The sequence below is a fragment of the Sceloporus undulatus genome, chromosome 5 (assembly GCF_019175285.1).
Source record: "Sceloporus undulatus isolate JIND9_A2432 ecotype Alabama chromosome 5, SceUnd_v1.1, whole genome shotgun sequence".
Classification (NCBI taxonomy): domain Eukaryota; kingdom Metazoa; phylum Chordata; class Lepidosauria; order Squamata; family Phrynosomatidae; genus Sceloporus; species Sceloporus undulatus.
The window spans coordinates 18,564,909-18,592,622 of NC_056526.1; the positions used below are offsets into that span (position 1 = coordinate 18,564,909).

The 27,714-nt window shown below is 40.6% G+C and overlaps 1 protein-coding gene and 1 long non-coding RNA gene across 2 annotated transcripts in view; one reads left to right on the forward strand and one right to left on the reverse strand.

The window, feature by feature from the left end:
• IL17RA (interleukin 17 receptor A) overlaps window positions 1–13,510 on the reverse strand; it is a 25,447-nt gene extending 11,937 nt beyond the window's left edge. The window contains exons 1-4 of the mRNA XM_042469967.1: window positions 13,370–13,510; window positions 4,383–4,407; window positions 3,099–3,245; window positions 1,021–1,148 (exon numbers count right to left, since the gene is read on the reverse strand). Coding sequence (XP_042325901.1) covers window positions 1,021–1,148; window positions 3,099–3,245; window positions 4,383–4,407; window positions 13,370–13,498 — 429 coding nt within the window. The 5' untranslated portion in view covers window positions 13,499–13,510. The remainder of the gene's footprint in view (window positions 1–1,020; window positions 1,149–3,098; window positions 3,246–4,382; window positions 4,408–13,369) is intronic.
• Window positions 13,511–13,752: 242 nt separating this feature from the next.
• LOC121932089 overlaps window positions 13,753–27,714 on the forward strand; it is a 17,741-nt gene continuing 3,779 nt past the window's right edge. Inside the window, exons 1-4 of the long non-coding RNA XR_006104264.1 lie at window positions 13,753–13,912; window positions 16,285–16,363; window positions 18,132–18,185; window positions 18,939–18,983. This is a non-coding gene — a long non-coding RNA (uncharacterized LOC121932089). The remainder of the gene's footprint in view (window positions 13,913–16,284; window positions 16,364–18,131; window positions 18,186–18,938; window positions 18,984–27,714) is intronic.

A 27,714-nucleotide genomic window follows, 5' to 3' on the forward strand; every position in this document is an offset into this window, starting at 1 on the left:
TAATAATAATAATAATAATAATAATAATAATAATAATAATAATAATAATATGTTTTATTTTTATACCGCTTTTCCGAGGTGATCAAAGCGGTTCACAGAATCAATAAAAATGTTATTTCTATTTTCTGTGCAGAGAGGCTAACACACTGCTGGCACTAAATAAATGTTAGCATTTTAAAAACAGCAATTGAAGTAAGTTTTGAAAAGGTCATTTTCAAACTCATGCTCTTCTAATGCTTCTTCTATTCTCTTAACTCCTGTTACAACACAGCTGTAAATCGGAAAGTTGCAGGGAAACAGATTCTAAATAGAGAGAGAAAGACTTCTATAGGCTGGAAATAGCAATGGTTATGGCCAAGGAAAACAGCATTTCTATCTGGATGCAACCCCCTTTCCCCATAGATTCTTCAGCATTTTGCATGTCTTATTCAAGACATCCAGGGATTTTTGTAGGATAAAGCAGCAGAAACATAAAAACAAGCACTGAATAGCTTTCTTGCTACTGTCTCCTACTGCTGCTATACAAAAGAGAAGAGGCATTCACCATGGCCTGTTACAGACAGCCAAAATAAAGCTGCTTCGAGTCACAGTGGAGGTATGGTGTTTCAATGATGCATGCGTCCTAAGAGTCCAGAAGCCACACCAAAGCCACGCTCCAGTCTGGAGCATGGCTTTGTTGCGACTTCTGGACTCTTAGGACGCATGCATCATTGAAACACCATACCTCCAATTTGACTCAAAGCAGCTTTATTTTGGCTGTCTGTAACAGGCCCATATTTCCTCAGGTGAGCAAATACTGGCTGCTATAATGATACTTGCAGTGCACGTACAGAAAGGTTCACATTGGCATCCTTTATATTTACTGCAAATGATGGGGCATATTCCTAACCACAAGTTCTTTCTTAATTTCAAGATGGTTCCTTTACTTTAAGAACTTTATAACTTCTGTAGACAACAACTGTATGGATTTTGAGAAGGAGAAACAAGTAAAACATTTGTAATAACTCCACAACCACTCACCCGGCCTCCACCATTGGGAGAGACTTGGAACAAGAGATTATTCTGGAAGTCGAACTGTACACAGACCTGCTGGTTACTGCTCACCTGCAGCACAGTCAATTCTACCCCTCTGAGGTATTGTATGCTCGCTGATTGGTGCCAGGAGGAAGGAAGAAAAGAGGAAAAGAATTGGTAAATAAACTCTTTCTATTTATTAACAGTCGGAGCCTTGATAGTGAAGGTGAAGGGAACATAGTGAATGTCTCTCATAAATGGCATAGTTTAGTTTTAACCTCTTCTTCCATTACATATTCAGACCTCAATGGCAGCATTAAAAGTTTAGGGCAGACAGACAATGTATTTCTTCATACATGTACAAAGTACTCTTCCCAGCCCACAAAGAGTCCTCCATACATTCATCTTGCCAAACTCACCAGTGAGAAGAAAAATATCTATTATTTCTAACCAGTGACCTGACATAACAGAGGTTCCACTCAGAGCACCATTTTCCATCTCAATTGGAAGGGAGAACAACATGTACTAAGTCCTTTCCCACACTGCATTATTTCTCAGATGGGGAAGGCACAAGATGGGTAAATTTGTCTCAACTGATAGCGGCTGAGGGAGCACTCCCCCTCCTGCAACCTCAACCAAGGTGGCTGTGCTGTATGTGGAGAAAGCCCATGCACACTGAAGTCAGATCTCTTGCAAAAGTAAAGGCTGACAAGACTGGCTTTATGTATATGGGTATTCCAAGAAGGAGAAAATCCACACAAAATAAAGCCAACTTCTTGACAGAACTGTTGCCTGGAAGCAGTATGGAGATAAGATGAAGTCAGAGGGTGCAACATACCTTATTGTCATGGGTATGTCTCTGAATCACACAGGCCTTGGAGCATCAGTGGAGGGTGATGATCCCCCTTTAAAGTTCTCCACCACTGGTATATAGGGAGACTACAAAATTTAGTTCCTCAAGGTGTGGTAATAGCCTCTCAGGAAGTTGCAAAAAGGGGTTAAACAAATTAATGAAGCATATGTCTATGTTCACCAAATGAACATGACCCTGAACACCAGTCACTGAGGTATGGGGAAGGGTACTGCCTTGTGCCTTGGTGTTGTACAAGTATTTGATTTATAATTGTGGGAAACAGATGCTGAACTAGACAGTGCTTTGATCACTTCTAGCATGGATCTTTTTAGCTCTCAGATTCAAACCAGGCATCTCCAGGTAAGGTTTATAATTAAGGGGCTGAGAAAAATCTCAACCTTCCACTATTCAGAATAGATCAGCCTTTCTCAGCCTTTTCATTCTGCAGGAACCCTTGAAATAATTTCCAGGTCTCAGTGAACCCCTGCACAAAAATTATTGTATTTACAGCTCAAAAAATGCTCCCCCCATCACAATCTCTCATGGAGCCCCTAGCAACCTCTTGCTAAACTCCTGGATTCTAGGAAAACCCTGGGACACACAATAGTGAGCTAGAGGGATTAATGGTTTGATTCAGTGTAAGGCAGATTTTTGTGTTCATATGCTCAAAGGTCTTACTTTATAGTCTGAAAAAAATGCTCTCTCAGGGCCCATACAGACAGGCCAAAATAAAGCTGCTTTGGGTCACTTTGGAGGTATGCTGTTTAAATTACACACACATCTTAAGAGGCCAGAAGTTGTGCCAAAGCTGTGCTCCAGTCCTTAGGACTGGAGTGCGGCTTTGGCGTAGCTTCTGGCCTCTTAGGATGCAGGCATCATTTAAACAGCAAAAATGACCCGAACCAGCTTTATTTTTGCCTGTCTGTATGGGTTCTCAGTTTCAGCTTGGGACTCAATTTATCAATAATGTTAATTTATCAGAGTACACCAATAAAACTTCCTTCTGCAAGTCAAATACTGCTGCTTAGCACTGAAAGATACATGAAGCAGAATTTTTTTTTGTGTGCATTTTAGCAGTCTCCCATCATGCCAACGTAAATCACACATTGAAGCCACCCACAGTGAAGCCACTACTCAAACAGGCTCTGGCTACTCCTGTTGGGTCAATGGATAGCACTACATGTTACAAACTTATTGCTGTCCTTAAGATATACCAGTCCTACTAAGTTACCATCAGTAGCAACCTTCCATTCTATTTTCAGGACAGGGACGAGTTTTCTCACTGCATCAAAGTAAGTGTCAACATGGACATCAATGGAACTTGGGGCTGAGGGAGTCCATTCCCAAAAATGGAGCCAACTTTGATCCATGCAGGTACCTGGCAATTAAATATAACAAATTTAAGCACATTTCCCTCACAATCGACTTTCCTTTGGCTCATGCCACCTTCCACACTTGCAGTTTAGAACAATCTAACCAGATATCACCTGATTTATTAACAGAGGCTTTGCAAGAAAGCTAAGAAATATTGAATTGTAGGCAAACCAACTGCTGATCAGGCAGAAACTCCAGGGAAACATTTAGCCCTTTTAGGAGGAAAGTTCCATGTACCACACATTCTGGTTCTAGAAGAAGGCACAATTAGAGAAAGATATTCATGAGATGTGGTCTGAGTGACATTCTGCTTAGAGCAATAGTCTTATCCTTGGGATAAATACAGATGCAGGATAATCCCCAAGGGACTGCAGAAACAGCCTCTTGGAAGAAACTACTGAAATGAGTATTCTGTCCTAGCAGAGGTGACAAGTAGTTTGAACAGCATACCTAATGTGATCTTATCTATCTGTCCCAATTAATTCACTGCTGGCACTCTCACACATTCTCCCTGAGTCTTCAACTGAACACTGAGAGTGTCACCTGTTTCATCTATTGGGCCTGATATTATCTGCGATAGGCCCACCATGGTCCTATTGAAAGACATGAAATCCCAAGCTGTTCAAGACAAGGTTGACTTGATGTTTATACTGAAGTCCCTCAACATCAACAACCTTGTGGTCATCAACACCACACCTAAGACTACTTCTACTATTTTGAGGAAGGACACTGCTGAATGGATGGCTTACCACTGGAATCCCACTTCTCTCTTGAGTTTCAAACATCATGTTTAAGCACTCAGATTGTGGGGCAGGACAAGGTACCTTTTCAGAAAGATATTGTCCATAAGGATCAATGCTATTTTCCCTCCAGAGCCCTCAAGTTGTGACTGTGCTGTATAACCTGGTAGACATATCTGGGAGATATTTATATATATCATTTCATTCGACCAGATCTCAATCATGGAAGTCTTTCATGTGGTTATTAATTTCAAACATTGCTACATTAACCTGCATTCACCACTAGTACCTTCCAAACAGTGTTATTGAAGTTGAAGGACAGGAAGGAAGGGGAAACAGTTCTCCTTGGCAGATTGGCAAAATGGTTAAAGATTATTGACAAAAAGCCCCAAGTGACTTACTATTTTTCACATGACAGAGTAGACCCTGCAAGACAGAAAACAAGCATGTAATTGAATGGAACAATTCCAGTTCTTATATTCTAATGGTTCTTTTGAGTAAAGAGAAAATATGGGGAAAGATGTCCTAAAAGATGGGTAAGTGGCATGAGAGTATGAAAAATTCAGGCTGAAATTAGGGATGACATTTCAATACAAAGATATGAAGCATAGTGGATTAATACTCTTAGGGAAATGTTGTAACATCTTGTTGTTGTTGTGTACCTTCAAGTTGTTTTCAACTTGGCAACCTTGTCGTGGGGATTGCTTGGCAAGATTTGTTCAGAGGAAGTTTGCCATTGCCTTCTTCTGAGACTGAGAGCATGTGACTTTCCCAAGGTCACCCAGTGGGTTTCATGGCCAAGATGGGAATCAGACCTAGTTCCAAAGTGGGGAAGAAGAAAGTTTTTGCCAACTGACATGGCACATAGAGAATCTCAGCCTATGCTGGCTTTTGCCGTGATAAATTAAATGAGAATCTCAGTCATGCAATGATCAGAAAAGCTAGGCAGGGGAACACTGGATTCTGCACCTCCAGATATCCAGGGAATCTTCCTCCTCACTTGCTTTTTCCACAATTGGAAACAGAGGGAGGGAGGGGACATGCCTAGAGTTGTGGTAAAGAGCTGCAACCATAATTTTTTGGCTTGGGAAGCAAGGCTAGTCTAGAAGTGTGAATCTCTGAATTAAAAATAGCCATAGAGATACAGTTCAATTTGGTTAATGGAGTGGCATTGTCTTCTAGTCTTTACATATTGGAATTCAATATTTCCTACTCCTTGCCCCAAAAAAGAACCAGTTTAAATGCAAGACAGACAAAGTGTTTATTAAGGCCATTTCTTCAGCGTTTCGATTATATAAAAATACAGTACAGCTTACATTGACTGGCGTAATAAACTCCTTGTGTAAATGGCAATAAATTGTTTAAACAAACATCACCATCAGCTTTCATCTGAATGCCAGTTCTGCTTATCAACAAATAAAATAAGCATTCTTGCAAAAGAGCAAAGTATCAAGATCATTTGTTTTAGCATCCAACATGTGTAAGACCACATATGGGCATAAAATAAGATCATTCACATGATTATCAGGGAACACATTTGAATATCAAAATGACTGCTCAATTTCCATCAGCTGTGCCATCTTACAGGGCCTCAGCATCTGTGGCAAAATTATACCATTTTCCACAAGGTGTTCCTCAGCCCCATGAGAAATTGATAAATTATTGTGATAAGCACAATCATACTCGGATAAATTTATCTGGAAACTATAAAAATGCTAACTTGGAGGGACCTTTTAGTAGAAGTACACAGATGAAAAGGTTCAGCCTGAATACTCTTTCCAAAAATAATCAAAACAAGAAACATATTTCAGTCCTTGGAAACTTAAAGCTGGATGTATCCCCCTTATACAGGCTGCATCCATACTGCAGAAATAGTCTGGTTTGACATCACTTTAACTGCCATGGCTCGATGCTATGGGATTCTGGGAACTGTGGTTCTGTGAGGCATTTAGTTTTCCCTGTCAAAGAGCTTTGGTGCCACAACAAACTACAATTCCCAGAATTCTATAGTACTAAGCCATGGCAGTTAAAGTGGTGTCGAACTGGATTATTTCTGCTGTGTGGATGCAGCCATAGAGAATCAAGCCATGGTGATAATCTGTATAACGTTATGGTAAAATAATACTTAATGTAGCAGAGTATGTGCAAATACCTACGCGTTTTTATTTAAGAAAAGAATAAAACTTTATTGAATTAATATCCCACTTTTTCCCCAAATTGGATTCAAAGTGACTTACAATGTAACCAAAGCTTAAGAGATGACCACAAACTGATTTTAGACAGTAGCACCAAAGATTTGTTATTAGTTTTAATACCCTCACACCAACAACATCCCACTTTGATCTTCTTTCACATAGGGAAAGTTTGAGTTGCTTGCCTCTCTATCTGATCTGGTTGAAAGATAAAAGAACACAAATGGTGACTATGCATCTGATCTTATGAAGAATCCACAGTCTCACTTGGGCAACCATACTGTCTCACCACATTCACAAAACTCTTTTCCACAATACTAAAACATGCTCTGCGTTATTGCTTCTTCTTTTCCAAGTCAATAGACATGGGACACTGTTCAAGAAACAGCAGTTTTTGCAAAACCTGTTTTTTTACTGAAATATTACATTTTTCAGCTGGCATACTTCCTATACCCTGTGTCATAGCTTCTCTAAACTATGACTAGCAGATGGTTCTGCTGTTTGCATAGGTTGGCCTCAGTCACTAGCTGTGGTTTCAGCAGAGGTTAAGCAAAAGGAAATTTGTACCCACCGAGCTTATTTTGTAACTACTCTCAAGATGAAAGATTGCATAAACTAATGTTCTTGGTTGGAAAATGTCCTTTGCAAAAAAAATTCTGGCAACACAGTCCTAATGTTTACAGAACTATGTAAAATAAAACATTTGAATAGATCTGCTAGACTCAGGCTGTAACATCCTGCTCTTTACAGTCAATGGACAGATGTCTTTAGAAAGCCCAAAAACAGTGCATGAAGGCATTAGCTTTCCCAGTTTTCACCTCGAGCAACTGGAATTTAGAGGCAAATTATCTGTGAACCTGGATGTAACATATGGGCATAGTGACTAGTAGTTATCACTGATAATAGCTGCATGTATTTATGCAATCATTTTTAAAGCCATCTAAGCTAAAGGTGAGCCAGTGTGGTGTAGTGGTTTCAGTGCTGGATTTGGATTCTAAGAGATCAGTCTGAATGCACACAAAGCCAAGGAAGCCCACAGAGGGAAGTTGGGTAAGTCACTCTCTCTCAGCTTTAACAGAAGACAATGGCAAATTTCCCTAGAATCATAGAGTTGGAAGAGACCACAAAGGCTATCCAGTCCAACCCCTGCCATGCAGGAAATCTCAATCAAAGCATCCCCGACAGACGACCATCTAGCCTCTGTTTAAAGACATCTAAGGAAGGAAACTCCACTACACTCCGAGGAAGTTTGTTCCACTGTCAAACAGCCCTTATTGTCAGGAAGTTTCTCCTGATGTTGAGGTGGAATCTCTTTTCCTGGAGCTTGCATCCATTGCTCCGGGTCCTAGTCTCTGGAGCAGCAGAAAACAAGCTTGCTCCCTCCTCAATATGACATCCCTTCAAATATTTAAACAGGGCTATCATATCACCTCTTAACCTTCTTTTCTCCAGGCTAAACATCCCCAGCTCCCTAAGTCTTTCCTCATAGGGCATGGTTTCCAGACCCTTCACCATTTTAGTCGCCCTCCTTTGGATACGCTCCAGTTTCTCAAGATCCTTTAAAAATTATGGTGCCCAGAATGGGACACAATATTCCAGGTGGGGCCTGACCAGAGCAGAACTAATAACACTTTTTGAGAGGTATTGTTATGCTTGCACAAATCTTACTACCATGGAAGAAGAAGAAAATCTGTTCACTGAGTTTATGGTTACTTTCATTGCTGGCAGCTAATTTGAAATTAGATTTGTCTAAATGCCTTTGTCATCCCATATATTCTATTTTTTGCTTTCTCACCTGCATTTCTCAAGTTTCAATGTATACTCCTGTTAGTCTGCTGCACAAATTCTCATCTTCTGATTTTAAAAATGCTCCCCAAAATATTAATAATAATAATAAAAGTTTTATTTTTATACCGCCCTTCCGAAGATCAGGGCGGTTAACAACATAATAAAAACACAACATATACGTCAAACATCAAAATTAAAAACAAATACACAGACCAGAATAAAAACCCCGTTAGCCAGTCCTCTTTGCCACAGAAGAGGAAAGGAGGCCCACTGGACTTTAGTCGGGGAATGCAAGCTGGAATAGAAAGGTTTTGAGATCCTTTCTAAATTGGGCCAGGGAGGTGGCCGAGCGGAGCTCTGTGGGCAGCGTGGTCCAAAGGGCTGGGGCGGCGATGGAAAATGTCTTCCTTGCAGTGGAGGTCAACCTAGCCCCTGGCACCCTAAGTAGTTGCTGCCCAGATGTTATGAGGGTGCGGGACGGAATGTACGGGGAGAGGCGGTCCTTCAGGTATCCTGGGCCCAAGCCATTAAGGGTTTTATAGGTCATCACCAACACCTTATATTGTGCCCGGAAGCGAATAGGCAGCCAGTGCAGATCTTTGAGCACCGGTGTAATATGGCTGGCCCTGGAAGTTCCAGTGACCAGCCTGGCTGCCATATTCTGTACCATTTGTAGCTTCCGGGTTTGGTATAAGGGTTGCCCCATGTAGAGTGCGTTGCAGAAGTCCAATCTCGAGGTTACCAGAGCATGTACTACCGTTTCAAGGTCCCTCTGGGCCAGGTATGGGCACAGCTGGCGAATAAGCCGAAGCTGATAACAGGTGTTCTTGACCGTCGCATTCACCTGAGCAGTCAGGTGAAGTGACGAGTCAAGAAGCACCCCCAGACTGCGCACAGAGTCCTTCACAGGAAGCGTGACCCCCTTCAGGACAGGTGGAACTACCACCATTCCTGGACCAGGGGAACCTATCACAAGTACCTCCGTTTTCTCTGGATTCAGTATGAGTCAGTTTTCCCTCATCCAGCCCATTACAGACTCCAGACAGGCCACGAGAGGAGAGACACCATCCTTGGTCACTGCATCAGTCGGAGACATAGAGAAAATTATTTGGGTGTTATCAGCGTACTGATAACCCCCCCGCCCCATGTCTCCGGATGATCTCTCCCAGCGGTTTCATGTAAATGTTAAATAGCATGGGAGACAGAATGGCCCCTTGAGGGACCCCAGTTATAAGGGCCCTCTCATCGGAGCACACGTCTCCCAGCTGCACCATCTGGGACCTCCCAGAGAGGTAGGACCGGAACCACTGGAGCGCAGTGCCCCCGATTCCCACCTCTGCCAGGCGCCCCAGGATACCATGGTCTATGGTATCGAAAGCCGCTGAGAAGTCCAAGAGCACCAACAGGGACACGCTTCCCCTGTCGATGCCCAGACGGAGATCATCGACCAAGGCGACCATGGCCGTCTCAACCCCGTAACCCGCCCGGAAGCCAGTTTGAAATGGGTCCAGATAATCCGTTTCATCCAAGACCGCCTGAAGCTGGAGTGCAACCGCCCTCTTGATCACCTTCCCCAAAAATGGTAGCAGCGAAACTGGCCGATAATTGTTATGTACCAGGGAGTCGAGGGAGGGCTTTTTTAATAAAGGTTTTACGATGGCCAATTTTAATTCAGATGGAAATTGCCCTTCCCTCAAAGATGTATTAATAATCCGGCGTAACAATAAAGTTACCGCCGGTCCTCCCTGGGCTGCTAACCATGAGGGACAGGGATCGAGAGAGCAAGTTGTCTTCCGAACACTTCCAAGGATCTTGTCCACATCATCGGTACTTACCAACTCAAACCGATCCATATTACATTCTGGGTATGAACACATACTGAATAAATTTATGCAATGCAAGAACACATGAGCAAGTATAATTTATTTTAATTATTTATTCTGAATATACTTTTGGAATAAGATGTTCCTGCACATTTGTACAGATGTTTTAACAACAGATTATGACATAATACTTTCTTTATTTTGGGTTCTGTATTAAAGTTCTCACTGAGAGTTGTAAGAACACAAAGAGAAGCCACATCACAAAATGACAGTTGGGTGCTTCTTGTGGGTGTAATGCCCTTGAGATGTGGAGCTGTTTCCCCTTGGATTCCCACAGGTCCCTAACAGGAACAGCAGTTCTTGGCAAGGTCCCCAAAGAGCAGAGAAGAACTGCCATATGTACCTTTGTTCTGAATTTCACAGCAGGATATTTTTTCTAAAAAGACTCCCAAAATATATGTAGGATTAATGCTCCCATATTCAACACAGAATATCACAATTGTGTCCTTGATTGAACCAAATGAAAGAAATGTTCAACCTTTCTGAGGCTAAACAGAAATCCTTATATGTTAATAGGAAGGAGAAACACACTTCTGTCTGCACTAAATTAATTCCTAAACCTGATCTAAAGTTAATAAGTGGCCTAGTGAATTTAGTAGCTATCTCTACCAGTGTTCATGCAGACAAAAAGCATCTGAAGGTATAGATTAATTGATAACATTCTTGTTTCTGTAACTTATATGCAAGCAGTGTAATGTATGAGTGGGGAATTTATGCAGTCTCACAGATTAAATTTTACAAACAGGAACTTCCTGTTATGGAAGGCTTCATATATAAACTGATCACCGGGGCTGTACTTAGCTTTGCAAAAGTAGGCCACTATTGTGAGCTGTAAAAGGGGTAAGTCATGGATAATCATGTGTTAAATCATTCCTACTTACTTTCTCTTGTCTGGAATTGAAAAGAACATGCTCATCAGGAGAAAACCATAGAGGAAACATGACATTCCAGCATTAAAGCACTGAGCAATACTGATGTTTCTAGCTCAGTCATTCCGTGTAGAGAAGATATAAGGAGCACTCTAAACCAACTTTAGTTCAGTTCAGCAATTTAAGTAGTCCTTTACAGCAGTCGCTCTACTGTGCCTTTCATCTCAGAAACCACCACCTTTGAAAATTTACTTATGCAAAACTATCTTTCTAGGAATTAACTAGAGACTGTTTACAGCCATCCAGATTACATTTGTTGCATTTCCAAATGTTTCTCTAGCTGCATCCAACAGACTGTGATTCAGTGAAATGACAGATAAAGCAAGACATAAGGCTAAATTAGGCATACAGGTTAATATACCAAAGCTAGGTTGCTGACCTATGCAGCTAAATAATAAGCAACACCAGTAATCACTAGCAACACTTGTGGTGGTCAGCCCCCTTCGTTCTGGACAAGGATCCCACTCTTGCCATTCCTGGAAGCAGGAGAAACATGGCCACTGAGGTATTCCTGCTTCAAGACACCACAAGCACTTTTGAGCAATGATGTCTCAACCTCCCACAATGAACTTTTTTGCTCTATTTTCTTGCTGACTTTTCCCTGGGTTCTTCCAGACTGGAGTCCTGATGAGGACTAGATATCCTTCTGCTGTAGTTTGATGAGACACTACAGCTCTCTGGCAGAAAAGGCAAAATGTCTCACAAAACTGCAAGTCCCAGAAATGCATAGTATTGAACCATGGAAGTTAAAGTGGTGTCAAACTAATGATTTCTGCAGTGCAGATGTAGCCATAGTAAGTTCATGGTTAATATAAGATCCAAACCAAGAACTTATCGGTTTCTACCTCACTAGATGGTCTATGCATTTAGCTCAGTGTAAGCTCAACTGGATCCAGCGAGGTCCAAAACACATTGTAGGAATAATCCAGTCTGAGATTGCTTTAATTGTCCCGGCTCAACGCTAGAGAATTTTGGGAAATGTAGTTTTGCGAGACATTTATCCTTCTTTGTCAGAGAAATAATAAACTACGGTTCCCAGGTTTGCATAGGATGGAGCCATTATAGTTAAAGCAGTTTCAAACTTCCTTAATTCTGCAGTGTGTTTTGGACCTGAGGCTTACGTTTGAGTAGACACTTGGTGAGCTTGCACTATTAGCCACTATTACTAACTACATGGCAGCCAGATTGATTGCTGGGACATCCAGGAGTGATCATATTACACCAGCGTTAAAAATCACTCTTCTGGCTGCCAATTAGTTTTTGGACAAGGTACAAAGTGTTGGTTTTTACCCCTAAAGCCCTAAATGGTTTGAGTCCAGGTTACATACAGGATTGCCTCCTCCCATATACTCATGTCTTTTGGCAGACGTTTACTTCAGTCAGCCAGGACTAGGCTGGCAACTGTCTGCCAGAGGACTTTTCTTCAGCCGCCCCTGGACTGTGGAATGACCGGCCAGAAGAGATGAAACAGCTGAATACACTGTGTGCATTTAAAAGAACATTAAGGGTCAGTTTCCTCTGGCAGACTTAGAATCATAGAATTGGAAATGTTGCCAAGAAAACCCCATGATAGATTCACTTTAGGGTCACAAGAAGTCATAAGCGACTTGAAGACACAAAACAAGACATTATTATTATTATTTTTACTCAATGTGGCATAGTGGTCTGAGCTAATTGCAGCTCTGGAGAGCAGGGTTTGATTCCATGCTTGGCCAGATAGAAACCCACTTTGAGCCAGGCACACTCTCTCAGCCTCAGGGGAAGTCCATGGCAAACCACCTCTGGACAAACCTTGCCAAGAAAAACCCAGATAAGGTCTCCATAAGTTGAAACCGACCTGAAGGCACATAACAACTTATTATTATAACTATTTATGATTATTACATTTATTACTTATAATAATGTAAATGTTTATTATTTATAACAATAATAATAGAATTCAAAGACATAGCCATGTTAGTCTATAGAATCAGTACGTAGAGAGATCTTGTAGCACCTTTGAGGCTCACTGAGGGAAAGAAGTTGGCATTTAGCTGTGTATTCCTGCATGGCAGGGGCTAGGCCTAGATGCATCTGAGGAAGCAGACTGAAGTCTAGGAAAGCTCATGCTGCCAACTTCTTTCTTTCAGAGAGATCTTGTAGCACCTTTGAGATTCACTGAAGGGAAGAAGTTGGGACTCACTGAAGGAAAGAAAGCATGAGCTTTCCTAGACTTAAATCTACTTCCTCAGATGCATTTAGCTGTGTATTCCTGCATGGCAGGGATTAGGGCTAGATGCATTGAAGTCTTGGACAGCTCATGCTGCCAACTTCTTCCTTTCCGTACGCAGAGGGCTCTTGTAGCACCGTTGAGACTCAATGAGAGAAAGAAGTTGGCAGCATGAGCTTTCCTAGACTTCAGTCTGCTTCCTCAGATGCACCCAGTCCTAACCCCTGCCATGCAGGAATACGCAGCTAAATGCATCTGAGGAAGTAGGTTTAAGTTCACAAAAGCTCATGCTGCCCAGGTCTTCCTCTCAGTGAGTCTCAAAGGTGCTACAAGAGAGTTCGTACTACCATTACTGTCCCAGAAAGAAGGCTCCCTGGCTGGACTCACCGGCTGGGAACAGTTGAAGAGCTGAGGGCTGTTGAGGAGAAGCCTCAGCCCCGGAGCAAGAGGCGTCGCCAGGCTCAGAAGCAGCAGCAGCAGCAGAGCGGAGACCCCCTTCTTCATCATCCTCCTCATTGGGAAGAGACTCCTCTGACTTCCGGGACAGAACCTGCTGCCAAGAAGACTCACCTGGAGGAGGAGCAAAGCCGGTGGGCGGGGCATGGGCTTGATGAAGTGGGCGGGGTCTCGCTGTGAGAGTTCTCGTCGGAAGCGACCGAGTGGGCGCGAGGAGGAGGGGCGATTGGAAGGGGACGGTGAGGGAGGCGCTCTTCCTACCTTTTCCTCGGCGGGGGAAAGGTAGGAAGAGCGAGATGCCAGCGCGCCTCCCTCAACCGCCCCCTTCCAGCTGTCACAAGTACCAAGTCTTTCAATTAAACGTTATCTCTCCCTGAGGAGAGAAGAACCTAAAGCTTGTTGCAAACGTGTAAAGCATATTGCCCCCCACAATGGCATCCCTGTTGGGTGCGTTTGGACTGTTCACTGGAATATGTATGTATATAAAACCCTCGGCTGACAAATAAAAACGGCCTCGAAACAAATACAAACGCCCTCGAAACAAACAAAAACGTTCTCCAAACAAACAAAAACGCTTTCAAAACAAACAAAAACGCTCTCAAAACGGGGAACGAGCCGTGTATGTTTTGCCCCAAGACTATATAAACCCCGTTTTTGTTCATATTTTCCCCTTTCGTGAGAGGCTCTCAGACAGTATTTTATAAACTAGTTTATATTTTGCTGAAGGGAGGTTCTCTGACGGTATTTTATAAACTAGTTGTTTATATCCCCCCCCCCCCCCAAAAGAGGCTCTATATTTGTAAACTAGTTGTTTATATTTTGCCCTGAGTGGCGCTTTTCCTGGACTATATTTATAAACTAGTTGTTTGTATTTCGCGTGAAGTGAGGCTCTCTCCAACTATATAAACTAGCTGTTTATATTTTGTCCCGAGAAGGAGGAGGCTCTCTTAGGCTATAGTTTATAAACTAGTCGTTCACATTTTGCCTTAAGTCTTGTTGTTTGCTGTTGTCAGCTGCCTTTGAGGTGACTTTGACTCATGGCGACTCTCTGGCTGAGAGTGTCCAAGGCTCCCTGTCTTTCACTGCTCTGCTCAGGCCTTGAAAACTTAAACCCACAACCTCCTTAATAGTCCATCCATCTAGAATGCGGCCTTCCTTCCTTCCTACATTACTGTCTTGTCCAGTCATTTCTTCTCATGATGTGATCCTCCGCTGAATTCGAAGTGGGGTGGACTAGGTTAAACCCTCCCCCCGAAGGGAGTGTGGCAGCCAGAGTGGTGTAGTGGTTTGTGCCTTGGATTACTAATCTGGAGACTAGAGCTGGAGTCTTGGTTTGGCCATGCAAACCCACTAGTCACCTTCCGGAAACCTCCGGAATAAAGTCTTCCAAGAACATGGACACATAGCCCCCAAAAAACAATCCCTCAGAGTCGTTTTGAGAGGGAACAGAAGGGGCTGTGTAAGATATTTCACAAGGATATACCAAAAGGGTAGGCTTGACATATTCCAGCCCCTCATATCCTGACATCTAATTTGCAAATTATTGTCATTATGCCTATTATTAATTTTCATTCTGTTTGTCCAAATGCAACACATTGATCATTGCGCTTTTTCTACCATTATGGCCGAAAATCAACTGCAGAAATAATTCAGTCTGAGACCAGTTTAACTGCCCTGGCTCAGTGCTAGGGAATTCTGGGAATTGTGAGACATTTAGCCTCCTCTGTCAGAGTGCTCTGCTGCCACAATTAACTACAATTTCCAGGATTCCCTAGCGCCGATCCAGGACAGTTAAAGTGGTCTCAAACTGGATTATTTCTGCAGTGTGTTTTGCCCCCATGTTTCAACCTCAGTTCCAGTATTAAGCTAAGACCTCTTTTCCCCCTTCTTTCCCCCCTTAGCTGGTGTGATAGGGATGCTCCAAGCAGCTCCAGAGGGTAAAGGGACTGTATGGAAGCCAAGTTAAACCATGCTGCCTAGCTCTAGGCTCAAGCCGCCCAAACGATCACCACACAACACAAGGCCACCTCTCTTTGCCTCTTTTTCTTTCCCACCTTCTGGACCTGTTGGAGGAAGATGGAGGGAATGGGAGAATAAGGGGGCAATCTAAGCTGCAGCATATCCAGAGAAGGGCAACCAAAATGGTGAAGGGTCTGGAAGCCATGCCCTATAGGCTATAGCTTTGTAAAGCTGTTTTAATCTATTAAAACAACTTATTTTTTTTATTGTCTACTGCTATTTGATGTGCTGTGGACATATCTACATTGCATGGCTCTCTGGCACTCATTGGTTGGCATATGTCAGAGTTCTGTCATTCTATTTTCATCTGTTTCTGAATCTTGCAATCTTAGTGTTTGCTTGCAGTTTATTTTATCTGCTCTTCATGGGCTTCAAAGCCAATGCCAACTACATAATCTTTCCTAGAAGATGCATTGGTTGGTTTGCCTAATGCATTGTTGTTCTGTGCCTTTAACACATTTCTAGCTTATGGCACCCTAAGGCAAACCTATCATGAGGGTTTGTTGGCTAGATTTGTTCAGAGAGCTTTGCCTTTTTCTTCCTCTTGTCAAAGAGGAGAGTTTCTGTGGCTGGAGGGAGATTTGAAACCGGGCCTCCAGAGTTCTAGTCTAATGCTCAAACCACTGCACCATGCTGGCTCCTTGCCTAATGCATACAACTACCGTAGATAGCCTTTAATTTCTTAAAAGTGTTGAGCTAAATGTCTAACTGTAATTGCCATTTTACCTGTATTTTCAGCAAGTTTATAATGCTCTTAAAATTCATTCTGCAAAAATGTGTTTTGAGTGAAAAAAAAGTGTTCTTTTTATGTCTGTGTTTTTAATCAGCCAAATGGATGAAGAGAGCAAAAAGCAAGTCAAGGGAGGCACAGCAACAAACAGTTCTGTCAACATCTAATCATATTAGGTAAGTTAATATTATTGTATAAGTTTGCTAATTAAATAATTATTATTGAATTTATATCCCAGTTTATGGCTTTGATTCTAAACACAGCTTTTACTGATTGAACTGCAATGGGAGGACACTGGGGAAGTACAATTGGCCCTCTACATTTGTGACTTTGACTTTCGCGGATTTGATTATTTGCGGTTTTGGTTAATATGTTCTCTCTAGGAATCTGTAGATCCTCCAGCACAACTCTGCCAGAAGCTGACCATAGAGTTGCGCTGGAGAACCTAGAAGGGCCTAGAGAAAGCATTTCTCTAGGCATTTGTAGGTCCTCCAGCATGTTTCTATGATCAATTTCTGGCAGATGTTGACCATAGAGTTGTATTGAAGGACCTGGAGATTCCTAGAGAGGTGTCTTCTTAGGTAAAAAGAATAGTGCTTTTTTTATTTGCAGCTTTTCCACATTCACGGAGGTCCTTCACTCCCAACCCCAGTGAATGTGGATGGACTACTGTACTTCTAAAAATATATGCAGAAAATTTTGCCTGTTTGCACCAGGTATCAGGAAGACGTAATATGGATAAAACAGTAAAGATAAACCAATTTAGACATTGTTATAAAATTTATTAGTAATTTTTAAAATAACATAATTCCTTAGATAAAAATGCAATTTTACAGTTATATACATTTATCTCACACCAAGGCAATTCTCTAACTCACTTGTGGGTCATTAACTCTCTTTAAAATGTGTGAGAAGAGGGAGGGGTTTCTTGTTTTTGTTTTTTAACTAATGACAGCCTCATGTTATGATTACAAACTGTACAATTTTATTTTACAAGGGCAGTTTGGCCTACTGTATGTGTTTTCAGTAGCTTCATTTAAAATGGGTCTAAAATATAGTTCTAACTGTGGGCCTTAAAATGGGACCTATTAAATAGCTATGTCTGGGGATGTCTTTAGAATAAATAGTTTTTCAGGTTGGGGAGGAAGGAAATGTGGAATCAGAGTTGACATCTTGAGTAACTTATGCTTCTGAGAGTTCACTTCATTAGCAGGTCCAAGCAATTAGAAAGAAAGTTACATGCATAAGTCTATACTGTATTTAAAAAAAATATAGTAATGGTCACTGGAAGTGAGAGATGCCTAAGAGGTGCATCTTGAGCATTATGTAGGGGCCCACTTCATGTTAAAATTAATCAGCAACTGTGGATACTTCATTTTTGTCAGGATTAACCCTCTCCGTATAATGGATTAATGATTAAGGATAAGCACATACTACAGGTATGCTTAGCCTGAGTGTTCATCTAGTGTTTGACTGCTGAGATAAGTGAGAGAACATAGCCTAAATAATTCAGTATCATACCCTAAATTATCTTGGCTTTTGAGCAAGAAACTATTAAATATTACCTTAAAAGCTTTTTCGGCTGGCTTGCTAAGTTTCACTCTTTTAGGAATGCATCTTCCCACCCTCCCTCCATTGAAGGCACAATGTAACCTCATTCATCCAGACACTTTGAGTTCATCAAACATGTCTGAAGTAGAGGTATTTTTGACATAGAGATTGCATTATAAAACATAAATATATCTCTTGGTAGGGACATGTAACATTTTTATTTCATGGGAAAAAGTTAATATGGAAGCTCTGGTTAGGTGAGGTTATAGGTGTAGCATTGCAGGTAATGTTCCTGTATTTATGTTCAGTGAGACACTTACAACCTTGATACCTGGATGTCTTTTCTTGTTCAGCTGTGTGAGTCATCTAACTCTACATTTTTATATATCATAGGAACTAACAGAAGATTGTTAGTACGTTTCTAAATGTATACCATTTATGGAAAAGGTAAATAATCAACCAATAAGTGTTGTTATTAATTTTTGGTTTTTGTTCTTTGTTAAGATATTATTTTGAAACTAATTAAATAACATTAAAATTAAGTAAAATCAAAGTGTTATTTGATTAATTTGGTTGTACTGGTAAGTGGGCCAAGAACATCAAATAGTCTTTAATGTGTAACCACATTATGCATCTAGCTTGCTCAGTGTTACCTAATATTTTACATTGATCAGATGCGTGGCTGAATGGAGGATAAAACATGGTATTTTGTGCTTGTAGTGATGCCTCTGACTGAATGCTTGGGCTGGCAAGAACTTTCTGAACATCCTAGTAATCAGTAATGTAAGAGTGCTTGGTTAAGAAGTAGGAAATTGTGCAAGAATGGACTTGGGGGGGGGAGTAGTATGGAAGAAAGTGTAATTTGTACACTGTTTTGGACTCTTTGGAGAAATAACAGGATTAAAATTCAATAGATAAATAATAACTTAAATTCATAAGGGGCGGTATTGTGTGAGTAGAGAATAGACGAGAAGCAGGGATGCAATCAGTTCTATGGAGCCCTGAAGATGCCTTCAGGTCCCCACTTGCTTTTTCTTTGAAGCTTCACATTTCTTTCTTCCCAGTAGTTAGTCATTCACATACTCCCCCCCCCCCCCCCCCATTTAACAAGTGCTCTTTTTCTAAAATTTCTTACACATTTTTGCCTTGATTCCCTGGCATGTTTAACAACAATTTCTGTTTCGTTTTGTTTTTAAATAGGAAAATGAAAGAAAAGGCCCCTGTTGATTTCATTCCAGCTTCCAGGTAAGCAAAGCAATGAGAGTGAGCAACCGAATAATCAGTGGTTTTTAGAAAGGGGATGGACAGGTCCCCTCCCCATAGAAAAACACTGTGCACACAAGACAGCTATGGAGTCATTGTGGCAACAACCTCTGTAAAATGAGATTTGTTTATAATACTTCTGGTTCCCCCACGAGTCTCTTCCTCCCTTTACCATTTAGTGATGGTGACAAGCAACGGTGAATCTTTCCTTCAAAAAATATGCGGTGCACTGTGTGCCTGCCAGCTCCATGGTCCAGAGTGCCATGGATGGGATCCAACTGTCACAAGTTTATTTTGACTGTAATTTTTTTTTTAAATTAAAGATGCTGGTCTGGATTTGCCAGCCTTTGGGCTCTAAGCTTCTGCAACTGTCTGGAGAAGAGAATTCTAAGGATTGACCAATAAATAGATTGGTAAAATGGGATGGGTTAAAGTAGACAATTGGCTGAAAAATAGAAATCATGGGTGGCAAAAGGATGGAATTGAATGAAGGAGGAACTGAAGAGAATGTAGGAGTGTTGTAAAACCCTGCAAGTGGTCTAGGAACAGAAAATTGATACACTGTTAGCAAGGAAGAGGTATACAGGGAAGGGAGCACTGGTCAATGAATGAGAAAAATCAAGGGTTGCTAGATTTGGAGTCAGACAGTGGTAGGCGTCCCATTTTTAACCTGTAGCAAAGGAAAATTTTGTCAGTAATCGGTTTATTCACCACATGATTGTGATAGTGACAACCCTAAGATTGCAGCAAGAGCCTTTGATTTCTGTATGAACATAAAAACCTTTATACTCATAGCATGGGTTAATAGCATCAATTCTTGAATAATTGGTCTACAGCAATCTGCTCATGTTACTGTCTTTGAAAATACAGGATTGTTTCTATTTTTGCATGAGGGCTTACTTTATAACTCCCTTTGAAAATTATTTTTTAAACTTAAAGTATAAACAATTAAAGCAAATGAAAAGAAATTATTCACCAGACTAAAGATTTGAATAGATTATCAGGTTCCATTCAAAGTGGTGTGGCAGGGGATTTCTTTTAAACTATGAAAAAGAAGTTCCATTCAGACTCGTAGCATATTACAATCAGTAGTCAATCTCTAACAGTGGGTAGTACAAAAACATGTATAGCAATACTACAGGGCAATAGATCACTTGAAATTTATATTAGTGGAAGATGAGATGTTGTAAGGTGAAACTGGTTTATTGTTGTCTGAAATTGTTAAACTTATGGGCTCTACAGACTGCCCCTTTTCGCACTGGATTGGGGCCGTGGCAACCTCACACCACAGCCCCGATCTAGCCTTTTGAGGGTGCAAAAAGGAGCTACAACAAGCCCTCAAAAGGGTGCCATAACAGTGCCAGAGGTGTGCCATGATGCCACATGCCATCTGGAGCAGCGCATTGGCATCAGGGTGCCTGGAGCGGGGGACAGAGTCGGGAGTGTGTTGTCAGGACACTGCACCCTGACTCTGCCCCCAGGCCAGCCTTTCAGGCTGGTCTGTAAAGGCCCCCAGTTACTGGAGATTTCACAAGAGGAGAGTGTGATGGACTGAATTCATTGTCCTCAGGTCAGTAGGGATATTGGGGAGAGATAGACTGTTGATAAACACTTTCCAGGGGAAGATCGCTGAAGGCTGCCATATTATCCTCCTCTTTTCTCCTTGTAATATCATTCTTTGGTAGCATGTGCTAAGGGGACTGTAAATAGTGCTCCTGAGAACTAGGAGGGAACAATTGGGATGCTTTAAAGAAATGGTTCTCACTTGAATATAAATTTCAAGTGATCTATTGCCCTGTAGTATTGCTATACATGTTTTTGTACTACCCACTGTTAGAATCATAGAATCGTAGCGTTGGAAGAGACTGCACGGGCCATCCAGTCCAACCCCCTGCCATGCAGGAAATCCAAATCAAAGGATCCCCAGCAGATGGCAATCTAGCCTCTGCTTAAAGACCTCTAAGGAAGGAGACTCCACTACACTACGGGGGAGTTTGTTCCACTGTCGAACAGCCCTTACTGTCAGGAAGTTCTTCCTGATGTTGAGGTGGAATCTCTTTTCCTGGAGCTTGCATCCATTGTTCCGGGTCCTGTTCTCTGGAGCAGCAGAAAACAAGCTTGCTCCCTCTTCAATATGACATCCTTTCAGATATTTAAACAGGGCTATCATATCACCTCTTAACCTCTTAGAGATTGACTACTGATTGTAATATGCTACGAGTCTGAATGGAACTTCTTTCTCATAGTTTAAAAGAAATCCACTGCCACACCACTTTGAATGGAACCTGATAATCTATTCAAATCTTTAGTCTGGTGAATAATTTCTTTTCATTTGGTCCTCTAGATTTTTGAGACTTCAACTCTCAGAATTCCTGAACAATGAGCATATTAACTGGGACTTCTGGGAATTGACATCCAAAACATCTGGAGACCCAGAGGTTGAACCACTGCTTTAAAGGGTATTGAGGTCTGCAGAACCAGAAAATAAAGGGCTAATGGGGTATCCACCATGATTAAGGAAGTGCCGTGCCCAATATCCCTGGAATAATGAGTGACAATTGGAAAAGAAAAATGGAATTGAGAGCAGGGGAATAGATTAACATGTTTAGAGAAAGGCCTTGTTAGAATCTTGAACAGAACAACTTATTTTAAGAGGGAAAATTAACTGCAACCAGAGCTTGGTAACATTGGGGTTGGATCATATGCATAAATGTTTAATTATTAACGAAAAGAAAATCAATTTGTTAATATTAAAACACTGCAAGCTGTAAAATTAATTTGTTATGTATTAGCATGACAGCTTAAAAACTGACACATTGCCAGAAGAATTACTGTAAATTCAGGGACATGTCATTTGTTTCTTTCTTTCAGTTAGTTTTGAAGGTGCTACAAGATCTTTCAAATATTTAATATAAATGGTAGACTTTAGCATGGATGTTAAAAGTTAAGAAATTCAGGGTCATAAATGAGTTGTAACTAAATGTTTTCAAGCTCTGTGCAGTGTTTCAAGTTCCACTTGTTTCTGTAAAGATTTATCTCTTATGCCGATGAATAAAACAAATAAGAATTTCTGTACAATTGGAAGACTGCCCTGACATGCAAAAAAATATTATTTTATAAAACAATATTACGTTGTTTATTATATGAAAACAATTAAGGTCCACTCCTTAAGAGCTGCATATGTGGAAAGAGCTCCCATAAGAACATAAACTTAGATATAATTAAAAGCAGTGACAGTAAAAGTAGAGAAAGACGAGGGGCTGCATTAGCTCTAGGGAAAATTTGCTCTTAAACAATGTGGAGAAGGTGTGTGTGTGTGTGTGTGTGTGTGTGTGTGTGTGTGTGTAGAGCTCATCCAGATAATCCAGGGTAGAGAGGTTACAAAAAAGACACAACCCCTCTGCTGCTTTACTGCTTAAATTAGGAGATTCTAGCTGATCTGTAGTGGCACCTTACTCAGAATCAGGTCTGACAGTGCAGTTTGATATCTATCCAGTCTTGGACTATCTGATCCAGTGCAGTGCGACCTTCCATGTACTGTCCCCTTCTCTGTAACAAACTGCTGAGTTTAGGGCCTATCCAACATATTGCCTTGAACTCCCCCACCCACAATATTACAATGTTCGTATTTGTGGTCTGGATACTCAAGGAAGAGGGACTGAATCCCCACCCTGATACCATACCACCCAGTGTTAAGGCCATCATCTTCCCTCCACCATTTCTCTTCCACACAGCAAACAATTTGAGGGGGCAGAAGGCTTCCTTCCAGCAAAGCCTTTGTAGACCCCCAGCTTTTGTGATTGTTTTTCCTTCACAGAATGCTGTCTCCATGTAACATTGCACAGTGTGTGTACTGTAACATGAGATGTGGTTAAATATTTGTCTTCAATGCAAGTAAAGGATTACGGTACCCAGTTATAGAAAACCATAGTACGTGTGTACTGTATTAATGCTGGTTGGGATCTTGTGACTCATGCAGGTGTAAGTCCAGCTTACTCCTGGGTAATTATTTTGGTCACCATAGAGATGAGAATTTTCTACTGATCTCATGCAGTGACCAAACTCATCCCAACAATCCATTTTTTACCTGTTCCATGTACCTCCCCCCTACATGGTGATTTACTGGGAAGGAGGCCAGCAGAGGGAGTCCAGCTATGTTCCTATAGGTGGACACAGTCATTCTCCAGGACTTTCAGAGGGCTTTTAGGCGGTCCTGAAGGCTGCCTTTTTGCTGTGTCCAGCTGTAGGAACAGAGATGACTATCAGCCAGTAAATGATTATGTTGTGGGGGCTGCAGCCAGTAAAAAGTAGGTTTTGGGGTGTGTGGGAGAGATGTGAAATAGTTCCTCATGAAAGAATTTTATGCTAGGTCTCCTGATTCAGGGTTGTCTATGTATATGTTTTAAAAGACACTGCTTTTTGTGTATTTGCTACTAATTCATGATTATTATCCATTTTATTAGATTTTTCAATCCCTTTGCATCTGGTTATGCCTAATTCAAACTATTATGTCAGTGCTGGTTCCTTCCAGCCGCATAACTTCACTCATATATAATACTAATTTCATTAACTTCGTCTCACTGGCTCCAGTTGTTTTTTCTTTCTTTCCATAGTTGCTAGGCCACAAATGATTCATGCTGTCTTGTGTCCATGGCACAATTCTTTTTATATACATTTGTTGTTAAAGCTCACCTGTTTTTGAATGTTAACAGATTTGCCTTGAAAAACATGAAACTAAAAAATATTAACTGATCTTTATAAAAAACTGGCATATAAAACAAACTCTTCTATGTAGTGTGAACGCAGAACCTAACTATGATTACTCAAGTAGTCAGTGATTTAATTTGGCACAGATGTAAGTTCATCTGTCCAGCCTCACTATTCCATAATTTCAATTCCATAACATATGTCAGTACTATTACGGTTTTGGTATAAATAGATGTAAAATCATGCAGAATGTGGTTCAAATCTGGCCTTCTTCTGTAAGCAATAGTTTTGTGTTTGTTAAGTGGGTAGTAAAATGTATATTGGATTGAAAAGTTGTCTTTTTGGCTGTCAAGTAGTATTTGTGTAAAAGTACAAATATGTCTTGCAGAATGATTTTAAACTCTCAGTCAGAAAAAGACACAGGAGGCTGGCTGAGACCCATACAACTGTTATATTGGCATCAGTCTAGATAAAGCAATGATACATTGCTTTGAAAATTATCAAGAAATGTAAAAAAATGCATTTGCCCTTTTTGTTGTTGTTGTCATAGTCATCAACAGGGTGGGGGCAGGGTTAGGGTTAAAAAACAGCAGAAATAGATGTGATTCTGTACATAGTGCTCCTTTGGCTGTCCCTTCAAACAGTGGGGATTGGGGCAATAAAACAGATTGGATCCCTTGTGTAGCAGCAACATCTGCATCTTTGTAATCATCAACATCTTCTCATATGTGTTCACTTGAAGAGGCAGACGATGCAGAAAAGTTCTGGGGCTAAGGGAAATCCATCTCTGGATCATTAATCCCACATTTCCTCCCATCATTGAAAACATACAGAATAAGGAAGGAAAAAGAAAATACATCCAAAATAACTGGTCTGGTGTAGTGACCAAGGATTACAGGGGAAGACAGAAGTATTTGCAGTAAATTTCTTTAGCCTGCTGTGTAGACAGTGTTCAAGCTGCATGTGTGGACAAACTGAAGTGATGGTTGGTTTCCCCCCTAGATATCAACTGAGTCTTTAGCTTCTGTATAGCTTCCACCTGCAATGTGGCAGTTGTATCCAGCATGCAATCCCAATACAAAGAAAAAAGAAAGGACATTTCATGGAAACAAACCTTTCCCCAACTATGTCCTGGACTCTGCCCCACTTTAAAGGAGGCAGTAGCTCTTTGCTCAGGCCCTCTGAAGTCTCTCTCTGTCAATTTGTTACAGCCACTTTAACAGAAATGGCATCCACCAGCAAAACTGTGCTGGCAACAGCAAACTCTGACCATTGTCCACCAACTTCTTAGTTACAAACCTTGTAGGGCACCTTACTCTCCTCAGCGTTTGATAGTAGAGAAGGAATAAATGGAGAATAAGATGTTAAGAACCTGACATTTTTATGATTGTTGGATGGTAGTCCATAACAGAAGGAGATAGTATTGTCTGGAACTTGAAACTGGAATTGCAACTTCTTTCTTTAAACAAAGATGGAACTAATACCCCAAAATACATGGTGGCAGAAGAAGCTACTCTAAGTAAATGTTATCTTTTTCAGAGCTTTTAAGCATTCTTTTATCTGTACCAATAAGCACAAAGGAGGTATCTAACTATAGGCTGTTCATTATGTGACTGCTTATTTTGACAGAAATTATAGCACCAGTGTATGCTAAACAACAAACAAAGCATTAATTCCTGTCAGGTGATTATATATTGTCATTAATGAGAGCTGAATGAAGAATTTGCATGAATAGGCAATTATTCAGATGAAGGCATGGAGAATGTGCATAAAGAAACAGTGTACTAAATGAATAATGCTTTTATACATTTGCTGTTGAATGCCTCCAAATGATAATAAATATGAAGACATTGAAAGGATAAACAAATTAGATCATGTATTACCCTGATCAATATGCAAAGTTCCCATGTGGAAACCATTCTTTTTGATCAGACTGTATATGAAACTGATATCCTATTCTTCATCACCACTTTGAGGCCATGCTCATTGACCTGGCAATGTATAAATTTCTTTGTTCTACCACTGTTCAAGTTCTTCATGACCATGTAATTTGGCAAAGTCACAATTTAATTCGATGGCTAAGGTTCACAAAAATTTATGACAAATAGAACATGTAAGTCTGTGAGATGGCACTAGATTGTTTGTTTTAATTTAATTTTTAAATAAATAAATTTAATTTTTATACATAAAGCTATGCAGTATTAATTATGACTGAGGTGGATTAAAGATAATTTCTTTGGCAGATCATGGTCACGTACCACTTTTATTTTTTAAAAATGTTATAAATAATCCTAAATTGAGTTGAATAATTTAATTTTTTTAAACATTTTTAAAAATCATTGGGGACTCATCCTGAGATCTTTGATATAGAACTCCATATAAATATTTTAAACAGGAAATATCACAGGAAATAAGGAAATAGCACCATACACCACCAGTGTACTATACTGTTACCACTTGTGAACTTACGCTCATGCATGGAAACATTAACAACTAGTGTTTCTGATTGTTATTGGCACTGTGCTACTGATGATAATAACCTTGCTGTTGTGGTACTGTTGCTAGGAAAAAAGATTTTAATTCACATTTGGGCTGGTTTATATTTATATCACATTCTCTGAAGATGCCAGCCACAGATGCTAGTGAAACATCAGGAATAAACTCTTCTAGATCATGGCCACAGAGCCCAAAAACCCACAAAAAACTATGGATGCCGGCCATGAAAGCCTTCACATATATCACAATTTCTTTTTATTTGATTATTAAATACTTAAAAACTGAAATGTGTGATTTAATTCCACTGAAAAGCTTTGGTCCCATTCTGGTGTTATTAAGTTGTGTTAGAGCTGCACTAATTCGGCTCTTTTCTATGTTTCTCAAGTAATACCAGCAAATGTGAAAGGAATCCATAATGTACTGTACCTTCCTATGGTAGTATCTCCCCTTTCAGGGGTAAGCTTATGGAGGCATAAGAAATGGCTACTGTTGCTCCCTCTCCCATATGTGCTCTTGGGGTTCTAACATTATGGTGCGGAACATTCTGCATTGCTGAAGCTCCTGTATTTTGGGGATCAATGTAATATTTGAATATCATTTTACATGATGCAAAGCTATATGAAAGATAGCTCTGTGGTATTTAAGGTGCTATGGCTAATTTACTTATGTAATTCATAGTTGGTTGTTATAGTCATGAACAGTGTGATTCTACTTATGTCCAGTCAGTAATCTGGACATGAGATTGAGTTCAATGGTCTTACTTCCAAATATGTGAGCTTAGTGATGACGTGCAGATATGAAATGGTTCATCATGAATATGTATACAATATTAGATTGGCAATTATCATGGATTGATGAAACCTGAAAGATAGTGTATATGCCATGTGTTTATAGAAGGAGTATTTCCGTATAGAGATTCAGGGGACTTTTCAAGCACAAGCCTAACAGTAAAACATGAGTCATTTCCTGGCAAACTGTGGTTCTTTATCTTAGAGGCAACATGATTATTGATTGATAGCCAAGTTGTGTTTTTGGGAATCTACTGTATAAAATGAGAACAAGCATAAAGAGCCAGTTATGAATAGTCATCCTTGAGCAAGATTTTATTGATTATAGATGTTTTTTCCTATTTTATTTAAAGTATTCATTAGATTCTTGGAGCATTCTATAGGAGAACATATGGTTGGAGAAAACTGAGAATGTGACAGTGATTTATAATTCTAAAAATATAAGAAGGAAGCAAAAAAGGGGGAGCTTTTGTTTTTGTTTAATATTAACAATAAATTGGTGCCTGCTAAAGACACTAGGGATCACATTAGAAACATAGGGCTGGTACAGACGGGCAGGAAATACATCCTCGGGTCAAAATTAGGGTTCAGGAGCACACAGCGACTGCATGCTCTTGAGCCTTAGCGTGTGGCAGCGCCGCCATCATGGTGGCCACCCATCCACATGGGGGGGCACCATGATGACATAAGCGCGGCACTGCATCTGTACGTCAGGGCGCCAT